At 41.7% G+C, this 19563-nt stretch overlaps 1 protein-coding gene across 1 annotated transcript; it reads left to right on the top strand.

The window, feature by feature from the left end:
• Window positions 1–1844: 1844 nt before the first annotated feature.
• On the top strand, window positions 1845–6375 carry LOC124008903 (high affinity immunoglobulin gamma Fc receptor I-like). Its single transcript, XM_046320496.1, is given in 8 exon segments — window positions 1845–1854; window positions 3756–3848; window positions 4126–4398; window positions 4592–4862; window positions 5084–5376; window positions 5538–5586; window positions 5588–5781; window positions 6272–6375. Coding segments are annotated over 8 exon segments (1287 nt in total).
• Window positions 6376–19563: the final 13188 nt, after the last annotated feature.

Genomic DNA, 19563 nt, shown 5'->3' with positions numbered 1-19563 from the left:
TCCTTTGTTTTTTCTTTGTTTTAGTATGGTCAGGGCGTGAGTTGGGGTGGGCAGTCAATGTTTGTGTTTCTATGTTGGTTTTTGAGTTTGGCCTGGTATGGTTCTCAATCAGAGGCAGGTGTCGTTAGTTGTCTCTGATTGAGAATCATACTTAGGTAGCCTTTTTCCACCTGTGTTTCGTGAGTCTCCCCGTCTGTGCTGAGCCGCCGGAGTCTCCCCGTCTGTGCTGAGCCGCCGGAGTCTCCCCGTCTGTCCTGAGCCGCCGGAGCCGCCAGTCTGCCAGGAGCTGCCAGAATCGCCCTTCACTCCAGAGCTGCCGGAATCTCCTGTCCATTCGGGACCCGGGGCTTGGGTCCCCAGTCCGAGGTCGGCGGCAAGGGTTGTCGTTTTTAAGAGGCCACGGAGGCTGATTAAGCGGAGAAAAACTGGTGAAGTTCACTCCAGAGCTGCCATCCGGACAATCTCTTGTCTTTCAGGTTTTGCGGCCGGAGTCTTACCTTTGGTGGGGGGCGTGAGTTCCTTTGTTTTGTCTTTGTTTTGTATGGTCAGTCTGTTTGTGTTTCTATGTTGGTTTTTGAGCTTGGCCTGGTATGGTTCTGGTATGGCAGGTGTCGTTAGTTGTCTCTGATTGAGAATCATACTTAGGTAGCCTTTTTCCACCTGTGTTTCGTGGGTATTTATTTTCTGCTTTTGTGGTATTCACTAGACAAGACTGTTTCGTTTGTTCCTTCTTCCTAGTTGTTATTTTGTTATTTTGTTTAGTGTTCAGTTTTGATTATATTAAAAATCAACAGCATCCTCCCAGATACCTTAGACCCACTCCAATTCGCATACTGCCCCAACAGATCCACAGATGATGAAATCTCAGTCGCAATCCACACTGCCCTTTACCCCCTGGACAAAATAAACACCTATGTGAGAATGCTGTTTATCGACTACAGCTCAGTGTTCAACACCATGGTGCCCACAAAACTCATCACTAAGCTAAGGACCCTGGGACTAAACACCTCCCTCTGCAACTGGATCCTGGACTTCCTGACGGGCCACCCCCAGGCTGTAAGGGTTGGCAACAACAAGTCTGCTTCGCTGATTCTCAACACGGGCCCCTCGGGTGTGTACTTAGTCCCCTCCTATTCTCCCTGTTCACCCACGACTACGTGGCCAACTCGACTCCAACACCATCATTAAGTTTGCTGACGACACAACAACTGATCACAGACAACGATGAGACAGCCTATAGGCAGGAGGTCAGAGACCTGTCAGTGTGGTGCCAGGACAACAACCTCTCCCTCAATGTGAGCAAGACAAAGGAGCTGATCGTGTACCACAGGAAATGGCAGGCCAAACAGGCCCCCATTAACATCGACGGGGCAGTAGTAGAGCGGGTCGAGTTCCTTGGTGTCTACATCACCAACGATGTGTCATGGTCCAAACACACCAAGACAGTATTGAAGAGGGCATGACAAAGCCTTTTCCCCCCTGAGGAGATTGAAAGGTCCTGCTATCCAGGACCTATATAATAGGTGGTGTCAGAGGAATGCCTGTAAAATTGTCAGACTTCAGTCACCCAAGTCATAGACTGTTTTCTCTGCTCCCGCATGGCAAGCGGTACCGGAGTGCCAACTCTAGGACCAAAAGGCTCCTTAACCTCTCTGGGATCGTTCGGGACGTGAGCGTCCCACCTCGCCAACAGCCAGTGAAATTGCAGGGACAAATTCAAACAACAGAAATCTCATAATTAAAATTCCTCAAACATACAAGTTATATACACCATTTTAAAGATAAACTTCTTGTTAATCCAGACAGTTTACAATTTCAAAAAGGCTTTACGGCGAAAGCACACCATGCGATTATGTAAGGTTAGCGCCCAGCCACAGAAAACCATACAGCCATTTTCCAACCAAGGAGAGGTGTCACAAAAGTCAGATATTGCGTTAAAATGAATCACTTACCTTTGATGATCTTCATCTGATGGCACTCCCAGAGGGTTTGTGAATGAGAGTGGTGAGTGTGTGAAGCTGTCTTGTTCTACTGTGTTCAGAGAGACAAATAGAGAAATGGTTGTAGATGTCAACCTGTAAAAACCTAGATGTTGAGCAGATGAGTAGGCCTATACATGAAAAGGTGTGTGGGGCTTTCCTTGCTTTTCAGAGAGAAGGACAATGTCATTTTACCATACAGTATACTGTAGTTCACTTGTCATATTCATTTCTTGTTTACATTTAATCTATCACTCTGATCACTCATTTCCTGGGTTATTCATTTGAACAGTTGACAGACCTGACATTTAATGCAAGAACCTTCACACACAGTTAACTTCTAAATAGCTCCTGAACGAGATCTGTAACTTTCTAATTCTGATAAGGCTCAATTTGATTCACAGCAACAGGAACTGTAGGGTTCCGGTCCGGAGGAAACGCTGGTGTCTTCAGTCACTTTCCAGTGGCTCAGAATGGAACTCAGTTCATTTATTGGGCAAGAAATTGTTTCATTTATGGAATATGAAGTATGTCAACCATACACAATACATATGGCATCAGATGATGACTTTGTTTGGTTACACTGTGTTTACAGAGGAATGGAGTTGCAGCTTCTAATTCGGTTTTTGAATGAGCCTGAGAAACATTAGAAATCTATATACATTGTGTAATTTTTACCAAATATATTTTTAGATTCAATACGACTTCTAGCTCAATGCCTGTTCTCAGTCTGTCAATGTAATTTAGTCAGTTCTCTTTTTTCACTCTCTTTAACTCTCTCTCTTTCTCACTCTCTATTTCTCTTTGTATTCCTCTCTATCTCTCATTCTCCCTCTACGTCTGTCTGTCTCCCTCTCTCTCACACACACTCTTATCTAAGTGTGTCAGTGCTGAGTGCGTTATTCATCTGTGGACACAATCAAGGCGAGTAAATCATCTGAATGTATTTTGCTGCATTTCATCATTAACCATACACAACCACACACATGGTTCACATGGCCAGCAGCATACCACCCTGCATACCACTGCTGCCTTGCATCTGAAGCTAAGCAAGGTTGCTCCTGGTCACTCCCTGGATGGGAGACCAGATGCTGCTGGAAGTGGTGTTGGAGGGCCAGTAGGAGGCATTCTTTCCTCTGGTCTAAAATTGATTGGGGACCCTGCCCTGTGTAGGGTGCTGTATTTTGGATGGGACATTAAACGGGTGTCCTGACTCTCTGAGGTCATTAAAGATCCCATGGCACTTATCATAAGAGTAGGGGTGTTAACCCTGTTGTCCTGGCTAAATTCCCAATCTGGCCTTCAAACCGTCACGGTCACCTAATAATCCCCAGTTTACAATTGGCTCATCCCCCTTTCCCCTGTAACTATTCCCCAGGTCGTTGCCACAAATGAGAAGGTGTTCTCAGTCAACTTACCTGGAAAAATAAAACAAAGTTCACTAACTGAACATTCTGAGAGAACTTCTCTTTAAAGAGTCATTTGAAATAGCTACTCGTATCCAGTTTTGGTCATGTATAGCATGTAACTAATCTGCAAATCTGTTTTCTCAGCCCTGCCCCGCTATACTGACAGTAAATATCAACTTATTTTAGAAGATATAGGGAATTATTTAAGAAAAGTGCAAGGGTGCCAATATATTTGGCTGCAACTGTATGTACACCTAAAATGTACTATCAATACTCCCCTACAGCTAAATCGTTGGAAATGTATACACATGATGTATATCAAATAATGTTCAAATAATCAGATTAATTTGATACTCTTTTCTCATAGCCCTGCCCAAAGCTGAACTGAGTGTAGAGCCAAACCCTGTGTACCCTGGAGAGACAGTTACTCTGAATCTGACAGTATCTGGAACTATCAGTGGTACAAATACAGGAATGATAATGTAGTATCCCAGTCTTTCAGACACACTATAACAGGAGATACTCTCACCATCAGTAGAGCTGCTGAGTCTGACCAGGGTCTCTACTGGTGTCAGGGAGAGAGAAGATCCAGACCCACATCTTCACAACCAAGTAATGTTATTACCCTCACTGTGAATGGTGAGTTACTTTGTTGCTGCTGTTGTTGTTGCTGCTGCTGTTGTAGTTTGTGTCAGTAAAGTGGATCTTTCCACTCAAACCTATTGAAATACCAACAGATTATCAGCCGTCGACATCACTGACTTCAGACAAAGAGAACATATTCACAGGAGACAGAGTGACACTGAGCTGTACTGCAGAGTCTCCTGGATGGAAGTTTTACTGGTACAGACACAGACTAGACTCTACACCAGAAACCACAACCTCTGGATACGCCTACGCACTCAGCTGGGTCAGGGTCTCTGATGGAGGACAGTACTGGTGCAGAGCTGGGAGAGGAGACCCAGTCTACTACACCCTGTACAGTGAACCAGTCCAGATACATGTTACTGGTGAGTCTAAAACAGTTTTATGATAAATAAGATGCTATTTTACATTGATAGAAAGTAGGGTATAATATGTTGTCTGCTGACTGTATCCCAACAACTGTAGGTAACTTGAAGCTATATTCATGAGTAGAACAATTGATTAATAAATATATTTAAATAGTTTGTTCAGTTAGTTGTCTGTGTTGTGTCTATGCAGAGAGGCCTGTTGCTGTTCTGACCCTCCAACCCAACTGGACCCAGATATTCATTAGAGAGACTGTTACTATGAGATGTGACATACAGGGAGGAGGAGACTCTGACTGGAACTACAGATGGTATAATAATAGTCAGTTAGTGATCCCCTTTAACACAAAGCCTGAGTACAGAATCAGTCCTGTCTACTGGTCTAACAGTGGTTCATATACCTGTGAGGGTGTAAAGGGAGACAAGTTCTCCAAGATCAGTGATGCTGTACAACTGACTGTCTGGTAAGTCTATCTAATCATGCAAACATCTCCATGGGTTGCTAAGACTGAAAGTTTGAAAACTGACTCTCTCTGGCCTAAAAACAGAAACCTCAACCTGTCCTGAGTACTGAGTACCTCAGTTTCTCTGGTCAGGAGGTAAATTACTGCATTGAAACTTCTGTGAATCATATTTAAGTCACCCTCGTGTCTATATAACTAAAGATTTGACTATCTTGCATTGTTTCAGATCTGCAGCCTTCAGTGTCTCTCAGAATAAGTCCCAACACAACTCAACACTTTAGATCAACGTCTCTCTCACTGAGCTGTGAGGAGAAGGTGAACTCTACCAGATTGAGACTGAAGAGATACACAGACAGAGGAGTAGAGTCAGGGTGTGTCTCTAACTGGGGATCAATAACAGGGTCTACATGTACCATCAGTTACTCAGACACATGGTATAGTGGAGTGTACTGGTGTGAGTCTGGATCAGGAGAGTACAGTAATGCTGTCAACATCAGTGGCTGGTATGTCTATTGTATGACATTCACACACAAAACAACAACATTTCAATGTATGAAAGTATGTTCAATTCTGTAACTGAATTGCATCTCTTATAAAATACAAGATCATAATATTTTGAGTGTTATGACTACAGTATGCAGATTTACAGTATTATTTATATATTATGTTACACAGATGGTGATATGATCCTGGAGAGCCCTGTTCATCCCCTGACTGAAGGAGACTCTGTCTCTGCGCTGCAAATACTGGACAACCAGCTCAAACATCAAGGCTGATTTCTACAAAGATGGAAGACTCATCAAGAATGAGACCACAGGAGAGATGACCATCCCTACAGTATCCAAGTCAGATGAAGGATTCTACACATGCAAATACCCTGACAAGGGAGAATCACCAGAGAGCTGGATGACAGTAAGAGGTGAAAGAACTATTCTGATCACAAGTTACCTTTTCATCATCCGTGTGATAGTGATTTTAGTGTTGATGTTAACATACGTTTGGATTTGTACTCCCCATAGAAAATATAATCTCTCAACTAAATTATCAAAAGATATAGGCCGGTCTATACTCCAGCCCAGGATCTCCACATCTGACATCTTCACCTGCAGATCATCTGAGGGGTGAGGGGGGGTGCTGAGGAGTATTTCTGTCTGTAATAAAGCACTTTTCGGGGGAAAAGTCATTCTGATTGACTGTGCCTGGCTCTCCAGTATGTGGGTCTGGCTCCAACTGGGGAGTTACTCCAACCCATAGCTACTCCCCTCCCCAGTCATGTGAAATCCATATAATTTTTTCAATTGACTGATTTCCTTATTTGAACTGTAACTCAGTAAAATCATAGAAATTGTTGCACGTTGAGTTAATATTTTTGTTCAGAGTCTGATGGTGTTTTACTGTTCTCTCTCCAGTCGTAGCTCCTGGATCCTCTACATCAGTCCTAGTAGGAGTGGTTGTGGGTCTGGCTGTTGCTGGTGTTCTACTGGTCATTCTCCTCGTCCGGCTGTGTCGATAACAACAAAAATCTCACCTTTGGTGTTTTTATAATCATTTAACCTTTTAGTTCATGTTTAGTTAGAAACATTTCTAAGTACAATAGTTTAAAACATAAATGACCCTATACAATAGTATGCATTTCTTGTTACAGGTTCCTGTTTCACAGAATATTCTTGTAATTTTATCTTACTAGGCAAGTCGGTTAAGAACAAATTCTTATTTTCAATGACAGCCTAGGAACAGAGGGTTAACTGCCTGTTCAGGGGCAGAATGACAGATTTGTACCTTGTCAGCTCGGGGATTCAAACTTGCAAACTTTCGGTTACTAGTCCAACGCTCTAACCACTAGGCTACCCTGCCGCCCCGAAGTAAGTGCACCTGTCTCTCAACTATGTTAATTTAGTTACATATCGTCTTAGTTCTTCATGAGTATCTCTCTCCCTCTAGGCACCCCCAGACCCAGAGCACCAACCAGGACCCCCAACAGGGTGTAAAGTACTTCAGTGTTAGTGGAATTTCTAAATTCCTGTATGTTTTACAGCCAAAACAGATTCGCACTCGTTCTAATCCATTAATGAGGTGTAAGTTCATTAATTATGCATGAAGTAGATTGAGACCAGTCTTAAAAGCCAAAGGTAACAGCGTTTAATTCAAGTGAGTACTGCCACATACACATATTTCCACAGGTTATAAACTGAAAATGACGTCAGCGTTTTCTAAACGTTCTATCTATTTCACAAGTAGAGGGGCCCTCTAGCTCTCGAGCCTTCTCGTTATCAGCATGAAGTCAAGGCCAGTCAGTATAAATCAACATTCTAGACAATCTGGAGATGGGCCGTTCCCGCCACCTGGAGATTTGTACAACTGAATGAACTAAGGAACAGACCTTCATTGTTACTAAACTCCTGACTACATTATATACAATTGGGAATGAGAGCAAGAGAGAAAATTCATATGTACAGTACATTATAGCATTTGGACTAGTCAGTTCTGATTGGAATGTATACATAAGTCATTTCAACCATAATTTCCTCTAACATTCAGTACAAATGATTTCTACTACTTAACACTTTGGTTATCTTTACTTTAATATTCATATTTTTGACTACTTTTACTTTTACATTTCTAAAGAAAATAATGTACTTTTTACTCCATATATTTTCTTTGACACCCAAAAGTACTTAGCAGGATAGGATAATGGTCCAATTCACACACTTATCAAGAGAACACGTGGTCATCCCTACTGCCTCTGATATGGCGGACTCACTAAACACAAATGCATTGTTTGTAAATTATGTCTGAGCTTTAGTGTGCCCTGACTAATCGTACATTTTCAAAACAATAAAATGGTGCCATCTGGTTTGCTTATTATATGGGATTTGAAAAGATTTATAATTTTCCTTTTCCTTTTGATATTTAACGATATTTTAGCAATTACATTTACTTTTGATACTTTAGTATGTTTAGAACTAAATACTTGTCACGCCTTGACCTTAGATATCTCTGTTTTTCTATATATTTTGGTTAGGTCAGGGTGTGACTAGGGTGGGTACTCTAGTTTTTTGTATGTCTAGGGGGTTTTGTATGTCTAGAGGGTTTTGTATGTCTAGGGGGTTTTGTATGTCTAGTTTTTTTTTGTATGTCTATGGTTTTGTAGGTCTAGGGGTTTTGTATGTCTATGTTGGCCTGACGTGTTTCCCAATCAAAGACAGCTGTTTATCGTTGTCTCTGTTTGGGGATCATATTTAGGTAGCCCTTTTTCCCACTTTCTGGTGAGGGATCTTGACTGTGTAGTTGCCTGTCAGCTCTATATTGTATAGATTCACGTTTTTGTTAGTTTGTTCGGTGTTCATTCTTTTAATAAATAGATTGTACGCATTCCACGCTACGCCTTGGTCTCCATACGAATGAGACAATACTTTTAGACTTTTACTCAAGATGTACATTACTTGGTGACTTTCACTTGAGTAACTTTCTATTAAGGTATCTATACTTTTACTCAATTCTGACAATTGGGTCCTTTTTGCACCACTGCTTGCTAGAGGAAAAACAAGAGGATAGGGATATTACTAATAGATAAATAAAGGCTTATATTACTGTTTCCAGAATGTTCTCCGATGCAACAAAATTAATGACTCAAAGAAAATACAAACGCACACAGAATGCATTTTAATGTCAATATATTATCAATAAAACGTTAGCAGTTACACAGATACCACACAATTATAATATAGGAATAAAAAGATAACCCCCGGGTACAGAGAGTGTACTCTTAAAACTCAGTCACTGTCACTGTTCAACCTAGCAAGCAGCAAAACCGCTCCAGATCCGATAAGGTAAGCTACCATGCTGAAATTCTCCACACGGCGGCGCCGACAGAGATGGCCGCCTCGCTTCGGGTTCCTAGGAAACTATGCAGTTTTTTGTTTTTTTACGTGTTATTTCTTACATTAGTACCCCAGGTCATCTTAGGTTTCATTACATACAGTCGAGAAGAACTACTGAATATAAGATCAGCGTCAACTCACCATCAGTACGACCAAGAATATGTTTTTCGCGACGCAGATCCTGTGTTCTGCCTTTCAAACAGGACAACGGAATGGATCCCATGCAGCGACCAAAAAAAATGACTCCGAAAAAGAGGGAAACGAGGCGGTCTTCTGGTCAGACTCCGGAGACGGGCACACCGTGCACCACTCCCTAGCATTCTTCTTGCCAATGTCCAGTCTCTTGACAACAAGGTTGATGAAATCCGAGCAAGGGTAGCATTCCAGAGGGACATCAGAGACTAACGTTCTTTGCTTCACATAAACATGGCTCACTGGAGAGACGCTATCGGAGGCGGTGCAGCCAGCGGGTTTCTCCACGCATCGCGCCGACAGGAACAAACATCTTTCTGGTAAGAGGAGGGGCGGGGGCGTATGCCTTATGGCTGACGAGACATGGTGTGATGAAAGAAACATACAGGAACTCAAATCCTTCTGTTCACCTGACTTAGAATTCCTCACAATCAAATGTAGACCGCATTATCTACCAAGAGAATTCTCTTCGATTATAATCACAGCCGTATATATCCCCCCCCAAGCAGACACATCGATGGCTCTGAACGAACTTTATTTGACTCTTTGCAAACTGGAATCCATTTATCCGGAGGCTGCATTCATTGTAGCTGGGGATTTTAACAAGGCTAATCTGAAAACAAGACTCCCTAACTTTTATCAGCATATCGATTGCGCAACCAGGGGTGGAAAAACCTTGGATCATTGTAACTCTGACTTCCGCGACACATATAAGGCCCTGCCCCGCCCCCCTTTCCGAAAAGCTGACCACGACTCCATATTGTTGATCCCTGCCTACAGACAGAAACTCAAACAAGAGGCTCCCACGCTGAGGTCTGTCCAATGCTGGTCAGACCAAGCTGACTCCACACTCCAAGACTGCTTCCATCACGTGTACTGGGATATGTTTCGTATTGCGTCAGATAACAATATTGACGAATACGCTGATTCGGTGTGCGAGTTCATTAGAACGTGCGTTGAAGATGTCATTCCCATAGCAATGATTAAAACATTCCCTAACCAGAAACCGTGGATTGATGGCAGCATTCGCGTGAAACTGAAAGCGCGAACCACTGCTTTTAATCAGGGCAAGGTGACTGGTAACATGACCGAATACAAACAGTGCAGCTATTCCCTCCGCAAGGCTATCAAACAAGCTAAGCGTCAGTACAGAGACAAAGTAGAATCTCAATTCAACGGCTCAGACACAAAAGGCATGTGGCAGGGTCTACAGTCAATCACGGACTAGCACTCACTTCCGTCATTATGAAGTGCTTTGAGAGACTAGTCAAGGACTAAATAACTTTTTTGCCCGCTTTGAGGACAATACAGTGCCACTGACACGGCCTGCAACGAAAACATGCGGTCTCTCCTTCACTGCAGCCGAGGTGAGTAAGACATTTAAACGCGTTAACCCTCGCAAGGCTGCAGGCCCAGACGGCATCCCCAGCCGCGCCCTCAGAGCATGCGCAGACCAGCTGGCCGGTGTGTTTACGGACATATTCAATCAATCCCTATACCAGTCTGCTGTTCCCACATGCTTCAAGAGGGCCACCATTGTTCCTGTTCCCAAGAAAGCTAAGGTAACTGAGCTAAACGACTACCGCCCCGTAGCACTCACTTCCGTCATCATGAAGTGCTTTGAGAGACTAGTCAAGGACCATATCACCTCCACCCTACCTGACACCCTAGACCCACTCCAATTTGCTTACCGCCCAAATAGGTCCACAGACGATGCAATCTCAACCACACTGCACACTGCCCTAACCCACCTGGACAAGAGGAATACCTATGTGAGAATGCTGTTCATCGACTACAGCTCGGCATTCAACACCATAGTACCCTACAAGCTCGTCATCAAGCTCGAGACCCTGGGTCTTGACCCCGCTCTGTGCAACTGGGTACTGGACTTCCTGACGGGCCGCCCCCAGGTGGTGAGGGTAGGCAACAACATCTCCTCCCCGCTGATCCTCAACACGGGGGCCCCACAAGGGTGCGTTCTGAGCCCTCTCCTGTACTCCCTGTTCACCCACGACTGCGTGGCCACGCACGCCTCCAACTCAATCATCAAGTTTGCGGACAACACAACAGTGGTAGGCTTGATTACCAAAAACGACGAGACGGCCTACAGGGAGGAGGTGAGGGCCCTCGGAGTGTGGTGTCAGGAAAATAACCTCACACTCAACGTCAACAAAACTAAGGAGATAATGGACTTCAGGAAACAGCAGAGGGAACACCCCCCTATCCACATCGATGGAACAGTAGTGGAGAGGGTAGTAAGTTTTAAGTTCCTCGGCATACACATCACAGACAAACTGAATTGGTCCACTCACACAGACGGCATCGTGAAGAAGGCGCAGCAGCGCCTCTTCAACCTCAGGAGGCTGAAGAAATTTGGCTTGTCACCAAAAGCACTCACAAACTTCTACAGATGCACAATCGAGAGCATCCTGGCGGGCTGTATCACCTCCTGGTACGGCAACTGCTCCGCCCTCAACCATAAGGCTCTCCAGAGGGTAGTGAGGTCTGCACAACGCATCACCGGGGGCAAACTACCTGCCCTCCAGGACACCTACACCACCCGATGTTACAGGAAGGCCATAAAGATCATCAAGGACATCAACCACCCGAGCCACTGCCTGTTCACCCCGCTATCATCCAGAAGGCGAGGTCAGTACAGGTGCATCAAAGCTGGGACCGAGAGACTGAAAAACAGCTTCTATCTCAAGGCCATCAGACTGTTAAACAGCCACCACTAACATTGAGTGGCTGCTGCCAACACACTGACTCAACTCCAGCCACTTTAATAATGGGAATTGATGGGAAATGATTTAAATATATCACTAGCCACTTTAAACAATGCTACCTAATATAATGTTTACATACCCTACATTATTCATCTCATATGTATACTTATATATTGTACTCTATATCATCTACTGCATCTTTATGTAATACATGTATCACTAGCCACTTTGTTTACATACTCATCTCATATGTATATACTGTACTCGATACCATCTACTGTATCTTGCCTATGCTGCTCTGTACCATCACTCATTCATATATCCTTATGTACATATTCTTTATCCCCTTACACTGTGTATAAGGCAGTAGTTTGGGAATTGTTAGTTAGATTACTTGTTGGTTATTACTGCATTGTCGGAACTAGAAGCACAAGCATTTCGCTACACCCGCATTAACATCTGCTAACCATGTGTATGTGACAAATACAATTTGAATTGAGATTAATTCAGGTCAATTCTATAAATATTTAACACAACATTCTGTACACTTGTAAGAGAAATTAAGCAACAGTCTCTTTGCTAAATGCAAATCGTAATCTCTTCAAATATAAAAGTTTAAAGTTTAAAAACTATAGTGTTCGTCCCAGATCTCTTCATGTCTCGAGCAGCAACACCCCTTCCAGTGCCTCAAAAGTAGTGTTCACGCAATAGACCATTTTACTTAATGATAATACCCTTTGAGTTTAAGAGTTGTTTTTAAAACACCGATATGTCTTTTAAATGTCACCTGATTTGAGTTTTGGCCTTCCAATAGAACAAGAAAGAGTTCCTGTCACGACTTCCGCCAAAGTTGTTACCCAGAAATGATTTGATATTGAGATGAAAACGGGTGCAATGGATCTTTAATTTACTGACGTTTTTATTTAAGCTTGAACATGAAACTAACACAACAGAGTATGTAGTAAAACAACATGTTTCTAATGCATGGTTTATCCGGGTACTGATGCTCAGATCATAGTATACTGTATCTACTCACAGTACATCTCTGTTTTAGTCTTAGGACTTTGTTTGACTGCATGCACAAAAAAATGTTGTGTGGTGATCTGTTACAGGTCCTTGAGGGAGATGGAGGGATAAATAACTTTGTGTGGTGATCTGTTACAGGTCCTTGAGGGAGATGGAGGGATAAATAACTTTGTGTGGTGATATGTTACAGGTCCTTGAGAGAGATGGAGGGATAAATAACTTTGTGTGGTGATATGTTACAGGTCCTTGAGGGAGATGGAGGGATAAATAACTTTGTGTGGTGATATGTTACAGGTCCTTGAGGGAGATGGAGGGATAAATAACTTTGTGTGGTGATATGTTACAGGTAAGGGAGATGGAGGGATAAATAACTTTGTGTGGTGATCTGTTACAGGTCCTTGAGGGAGATGGAGGGATAAATAACTTTGTGTGGTGATATGTTACAGGTCCTTGAGATGGAGGGATAAATAACTTTGTGTGGTGATATGTTACAGGTCCTTGAGGGAGATGGAGGGATAAATAACTTTGTGTGGTGATATGTTACAGGTCCTTGAGGGAGATGGAGGGATAAATAACTTTGTGTGGTGATATGTTACAGGTCCTTAAGGGAGATGGAGGGATAAATAACTTTGTGTGGTGATATGTTACAGGTCCTTGAGGGAGATGGAGGGATAAATATCTTTGTGTGGTGATATGTTACAGGTCCTTGAGGGAGATGGAGGGATAAATAACTTTGTGTGGTGATATGTTACAGGTCCTTGAGGGAGATGGAGGGACACACCAGAGGAGAAGCAGGAGCCATCTGGGAACATGGGTTATACATGCTGGATGCACGCAAGCACACACACATACACAAATGCACACACATGCAGACAAACACACAAATACAGAAAAAACACATTCATTTTTACAAGTGAAGTATTCCAAAAACACATGTTTTCATGTGATCACATGTTAAGTTAATGTGATAACGTGATCATATTTGAAGTTAATATGATAACATGTGACAACATGTGAAGCAACATGTGATGACATGGAACTGTACATGTGAAAACGTGATTTCACGTTACATTTCTCATGTGTTTTTTCTGTGAGGGACACACACATAATATCACCTTGTACATGAAGGATTTGTATGTTATTTTTATTTACCAGATAAATACAACAAATATATTCTATTTAACCATGTGTGTATCACTGTAACAGCTTGAATAAAGAATATGTTGTAATGATAGAATTACTGTAGCTGTTTATAAGATCTATCTGTTTTGTATTGTGTATTGTTGGGTTGTAATATGTACTGAAATGTATTATCATTGATTCATTATTTCTGTCATTCAGATGATAGAATAACATACCTGCCTGGTGTGTTCCTTGTTCTTCATGATGCTCTCTGCGCTTTTAACGGACCTCTGAGACTATCACAGTGCAGGTGCATTTATACGGAGACTTGATTACACACAGGTGGATTGTATTTATCATTATTAGTCATTTAGGTCAACATTGGATCATTCAGAGATCCTCACTGAACTTCTGGAGAGAGTTTGCTGCACTGAAAGTAAAGGGGCTGAATAATTTTGCACGCCCAATTTTTCAGTTTTTGAAAAGTTAAAAAAGTTTGAAATATCCAATAAATTTCGTTCCACTTCATGATTGTGTCCCACTTGTTGTTGATTCTTCACAAAAAAATACAGTTTTATATCTTTATGTTTGAAGCCTGAAATGTGGCAAAAGGTCGCAGAGTTCAAGGGGGCCGAATACTTTCGCAAGGCACTGTAAATGATGTGGTGAGGTTTATTCACATGAGGTATTAGTCCTTTGATCCTATTTCATGCTTTTAAAATGACCAAACATGTACCAATGTGTATGAAATACTCAGTTACTAGTACTACTACTCCTAATACTACTACTACTACTACTACTACTACTACTGTATCACCATGGCTCACAATACATTTGACATATAGCACTCTCCACTGTGTTATTCCAGCATGACTCAACAAAAAGAAATGTGTGTCACTTCATTAATGTCATGCTATTGTTATCAGATGACAGATCTCTGTAATGTGTTGCATGGAGAAGACATGTTGAGCTCCAGAACCATCTTATAGAATAGATAGTCATCAGTTGTCCACATTCAATACATTCCACTGGGTGTCTCATCAGTGCCATTATTCACAATATTTACTAATAATATCTCATTTTTTCTGCTTCATATACAGTCAGTCAATGAACTAAGCAGACCAGACCCAGCTGCTAACACATAGGTGTCTATGGGAGAGTCACTACTTAAGGCTTAAGCAGACCGGAACTGTGACTATTTCTTTCAATGGAAAGTGCCCGAGTAAGACCTTCATTTATCCACCATCTTTGGTAGTAGTTGGCAGTTTGGCAACTCACCGGTTTGCATAATTTCATTACAGCAGAGGTCAGCAGAAGCTTCTGCCACATTATCTATGATGTGGCTGAGAATGTGTTTCAGTTAAAAGGAGACATATTTATAAATCGTTTGGCACGTTCATGTTTTCCCCATGTATTTAGTAATGAACTTCTCCAAATATATTGTTGTTCTTTTCCAATTCTACCGGTATGATGAGTATTTACTGTGCGCAAGTACAATCATGTGTCAAGGAAATGTTTGGTCAAGTTATTGGTGCATTTAACTTTTACGCCTCAGTGTTCATAGAGATACGTGGCCTGTGTGCAATGTTTGGGAGTCAGTACTGTTAAAAAAATGTAACCTTTGTTCACTTCATGTACTGTGATGAAATATTCATTCTGATTTAGACACATTTAGGGATATGAAAATTGCCTCACATTTAAAACCACTTTAGTGGTTGTACTTGCCAATTGGGTACTGGTCGGGTCCTGGGTGGGGCAGGTGCATAATGTACCTGTTTGAGGTCCTGTGAGACAGATTAGATGTGGTTTCTCTCCGTCTTGCCCTCTACCTATAGATAGGACAGATTAAGCCTGATACAGAGGCTAATCCTTTTGGGCTGTGGCCTGTGTATACACTGTATTTAGTCAATCTAGGCTGATATATTGTAGGTATATTTATATGGCGCTTTCACTGTTGGATCAAAAAGAACTGTTAATACATTTACACTTTGAGCACTTCAACCTGCCTTGCTTCCTGCAACATTGTTGCCCTTACAACTGCTACCAGGTCCCCAATTTATATATGTTTGTAACCTTTTCAACCAATCAAAACAAAGGTTGGACCACTTAAGTCAGTTGTTTGTGTGTATGCCTCTCAAGACATAAAAAGCTGTGCACAAAGCCAGAGAAACGTTACACTGGTTTGTTATAGTTGCCACAAACCAACAACCCTCCTCAAACAGAGAGGAGTTGAGTGGTTATGGTTTGATCTCTTCCTCTTTTGCAGTGAGGGTTTGTGAAGGAGGGTGGTGTGTGTGAAGCTGTTTTTTTCCACTGTGCTCAGAGAGAGACAAATGGAGAGGGTTGTAGATGTCAAAATGATGAATAGGCCTATACAGGAAAAGGTGTATGGGGCTTTCTGTGTTTATCAGAGAGACTGATGTCAATGTTATTTTTAGCATACAATATACTGTAGTTCACTTGTCATATTCATTTCTCGTTTACATTTAATCTATCACTGACAGTGGCGGTCAGTGCCATTTAAGATGAGGGGGACAATTTCTTTCCTTATGAGCATGGCCTTATTTATATTACAGCATATTGGATGACTGTTTTTCAAATTCCATTCACCCAGTTCAATGTAACAATGATAGGTTTACGCTACTACATGATACAAACATTTTCACTATACCCATCATAGAGCATGGCGGTAACGGACCACCCATACGTAGAATGTATGCACACATGACTGTAAGTCGCTTTGGATAAAAGCGTCTGCTAAATGGCATATATATTATGAGGTTACCAGCCTATGACAAATTTGAGGTGACAGACAGTGACACACTCTTGCCTGAATCTAGTTAATCTAGGGTGTAATCATTAATCCTACAGTTGCAAACAAGAGTTTCTATTGGATGAATTCAGGTACGTTAACAGAATCGGCGGAATGAACACACCACTGATCACATGTAAACATGGGTCACTTTCATAGCAGCCACGTTGTATTCCTTCTTGCATATATGCGCTCTCCTCCTCTCACCTTTTCTCTTCGCTTGTGGACTTCAATGCACAACACATCAGCTGTATGTGACCAGGCAACAAAATAATAATTTCCAAGCCAAACCATGTCATAACCACTACACACAGCCTACATCATTGTAACCATATTAGCTAAAGTAATGTCATAGTCAACATGGCTAATAGAACCAAAGCATTAGTAAACCTGCTTCAATCATGCAGTAACATTGCAGTGTACAGTCAGTAAGTAGTTTAGCGATTACACCACCTGGCCCCGGTGGCAATAAATTAGTAGAACCAAAAGCTTATCTTGACTTGGAAGAGGTCCAGTCATAGCCATCTAGCTAACATAGCATCCCCCTGTTTGAGCAGGGTGTTTCAGTAGGCTAAACTACCTAGCTGCATTTGCTAGTTAAGTAAGTAAAACTGAACATATTTTTTTACATTTCTGCAGTGCTAGCTAGCTGTAGCTTACACTTTCAGTACTAGATTAATTCTCTGATCCTTTGATTGGGTAGACAACATGTCAGTTCATGTTGCAAGGACTCTGAAAGGTTGGAGAATGTCCTCCAGAAGTTGTCATAATTACTTTGTAAGTCTATGGAATGGGGTGCGAACCGTGAGCCTCTTAGGTTTTATATTTAAGTCAATGTACCCAGAAGACGACGGAAACTAGCTGTCCATGGTGCTACCTACAGAGTGCTGTTGAGGCTACTGTAGACCTTCATAGCAAAGCAGTGTGTTTTAAACAATTATTTGGTGACATGAATATATTTAATATAGTTTAATCTAAAAAGGATCACTTTTTAAATGTTTTAAAATATGTATTTTTATGAAATTCACTGAGGAGGATTGTCCTCCCCATCCTCCTCTGAGTAGCCTTCACTGCGGTCTGATAACTCATTTCCTGTGTTATTCCTCTCAACAGTTGACAGACCTGCCTTGTTACCAAGAATTACAGCTAATTTCTAAATAGCTCCTAAACCATGAAGTCAACCCTTTGACACCTCTCCACCTATCCTAGTGACTTTAAAGATCCTACTGAAAATGTAAACGTGACCTGGTATGGTCAATGCAATGTTGACATTTGCACAAATATAATTTTATCATCAATGCTCCTTCCTCAGATCATTTCTTTAGTTGTGTTAGTTCTCTCTTCCACCAACAATAAGAACACAGTGTTGCTGTGTCTGCTCCTTTTACAGAAAGAGGAATTTGAGTCAAGATGAACATGACGTCAGATGCTCATTTATTCTGTTTCTCTTTAAGGATCTGTAGCTTTCTAATTCTGACAAAGACCCATTTGTGTCACAACCACAGGAACTGTAGGGGCCTGGTCCAGAGGAAACGCTGGTGTCTTCAGTCACTTACCAGTGGCTCAGAATAGAACACAGTCATTTATTGGACGAGAAATTGTTTCATTTATAGAATATGAAGTATGTCAACCATACACAATACATATGGCATCAGATGATGACTTTGTTTGGTTACACTGTGTTTACAGAGGAATGGAGTTGTTGGTCGCTGCAGCTTCTAATTCAGTTGTTGCACGAGCCTGAGAAACATTAGAAATCTATAGACATTGTGTAGTTTTTTACCAAATATATTTTAGACTCAATACAATTGTACAGTTTTGGTCGTCTAGCTCTATTCCTGTTCTCAGTCTCTTAATGTAATTTAGTCAGTTCTCTCTCTATTTATCTTTTTCTTGCTCTGTCTGTTTCTCCTTTTCTCTCTCGTTCTCCCTCTCTGTCTCTGTCTGTGTTTAAGTGCTTTGTGCATTTTTCATCTGTGGAACACTCAACGTGGGTAAATAATCAGAACGTATTTTTCTGCATTTCATCACTCTAACCCAATACAACCACACAAATGGTTCACTAACTGAACATGAGTAATTCCCGTTAAAACGTTTCTTTAAAGAGTCCTTTGAAAGAGCTACTTGTATCCAGCGTAAGAAATGTATAGCATGTGTCTAATCTGCAAATCTATATTTCAGCCCTGCCCCGCTATACTGACAGTAAATATCAACTTATTTTTAGAAGAAATAGGGAATTATTTAAGAAAAGTGCAAGGGTGCCAATATATTTGGCTGCAGCTGTTGTACACCTAAAATGTACTTTTATCAAAACTCTACAACAGCTAAACTGTTGGAAATGAATCAACATGATGTGTATCAAATAATGTTCAAATCATCTGATTAAGTTGCTTCTCCTCTCTCACAGCTCTTTCCAAAGCTACAGTGAGTGACATACAGGGAGGAGGAGACTCTGACTGGAACTACAGATGGTATAATAATAGTCAGTTAGTGATCACCTTTAACACAAAGCCTGAGTACAGAATCAGTCCTGTCTACTGGTCTAACAGTGGATCATATACCTGTGAGGGTGTAAAGGGAAACAAGTTCTCCAAGACCAGTGATGTTGTACAACTGACTGTGTCTGGTAAGTCTATCTAATCATGCAAACAACTCCATGGGCAACTAGAATAATTTCTTAGATTGAAAGTTTTTAACCAGTCCTCTGTCTAATCACAAATCAACCACAACCTGTCCTGAGTATCTCTCCTCAGTGGCTGAACCCTGGAGACTCAGTGACTCTGAGCTGTGAGGTTGACAAGACGTCTACAGACTGGAGGTTCTCCTGGTACAGGACTGTTCCCTACAGAGCTGGGTTACCCTCCCTATCAGACAAGTCTTGCTCTCCATGTGTTTATGGAGTGGATAGCTGAAGCTGAGGCTAGCTGGGATACCAGTAGTCA

This window comes from Oncorhynchus gorbuscha, linkage group LG21 (genome assembly GCF_021184085.1).
Source record: "Oncorhynchus gorbuscha isolate QuinsamMale2020 ecotype Even-year linkage group LG21, OgorEven_v1.0, whole genome shotgun sequence".
Lineage (NCBI taxonomy): Eukaryota > Metazoa > Chordata > Actinopteri > Salmoniformes > Salmonidae > Oncorhynchus > Oncorhynchus gorbuscha.
The sequence above is the reverse complement of the archived record's forward strand: the minus strand, read 5'-3'. Positions and strand labels throughout refer to the sequence as shown.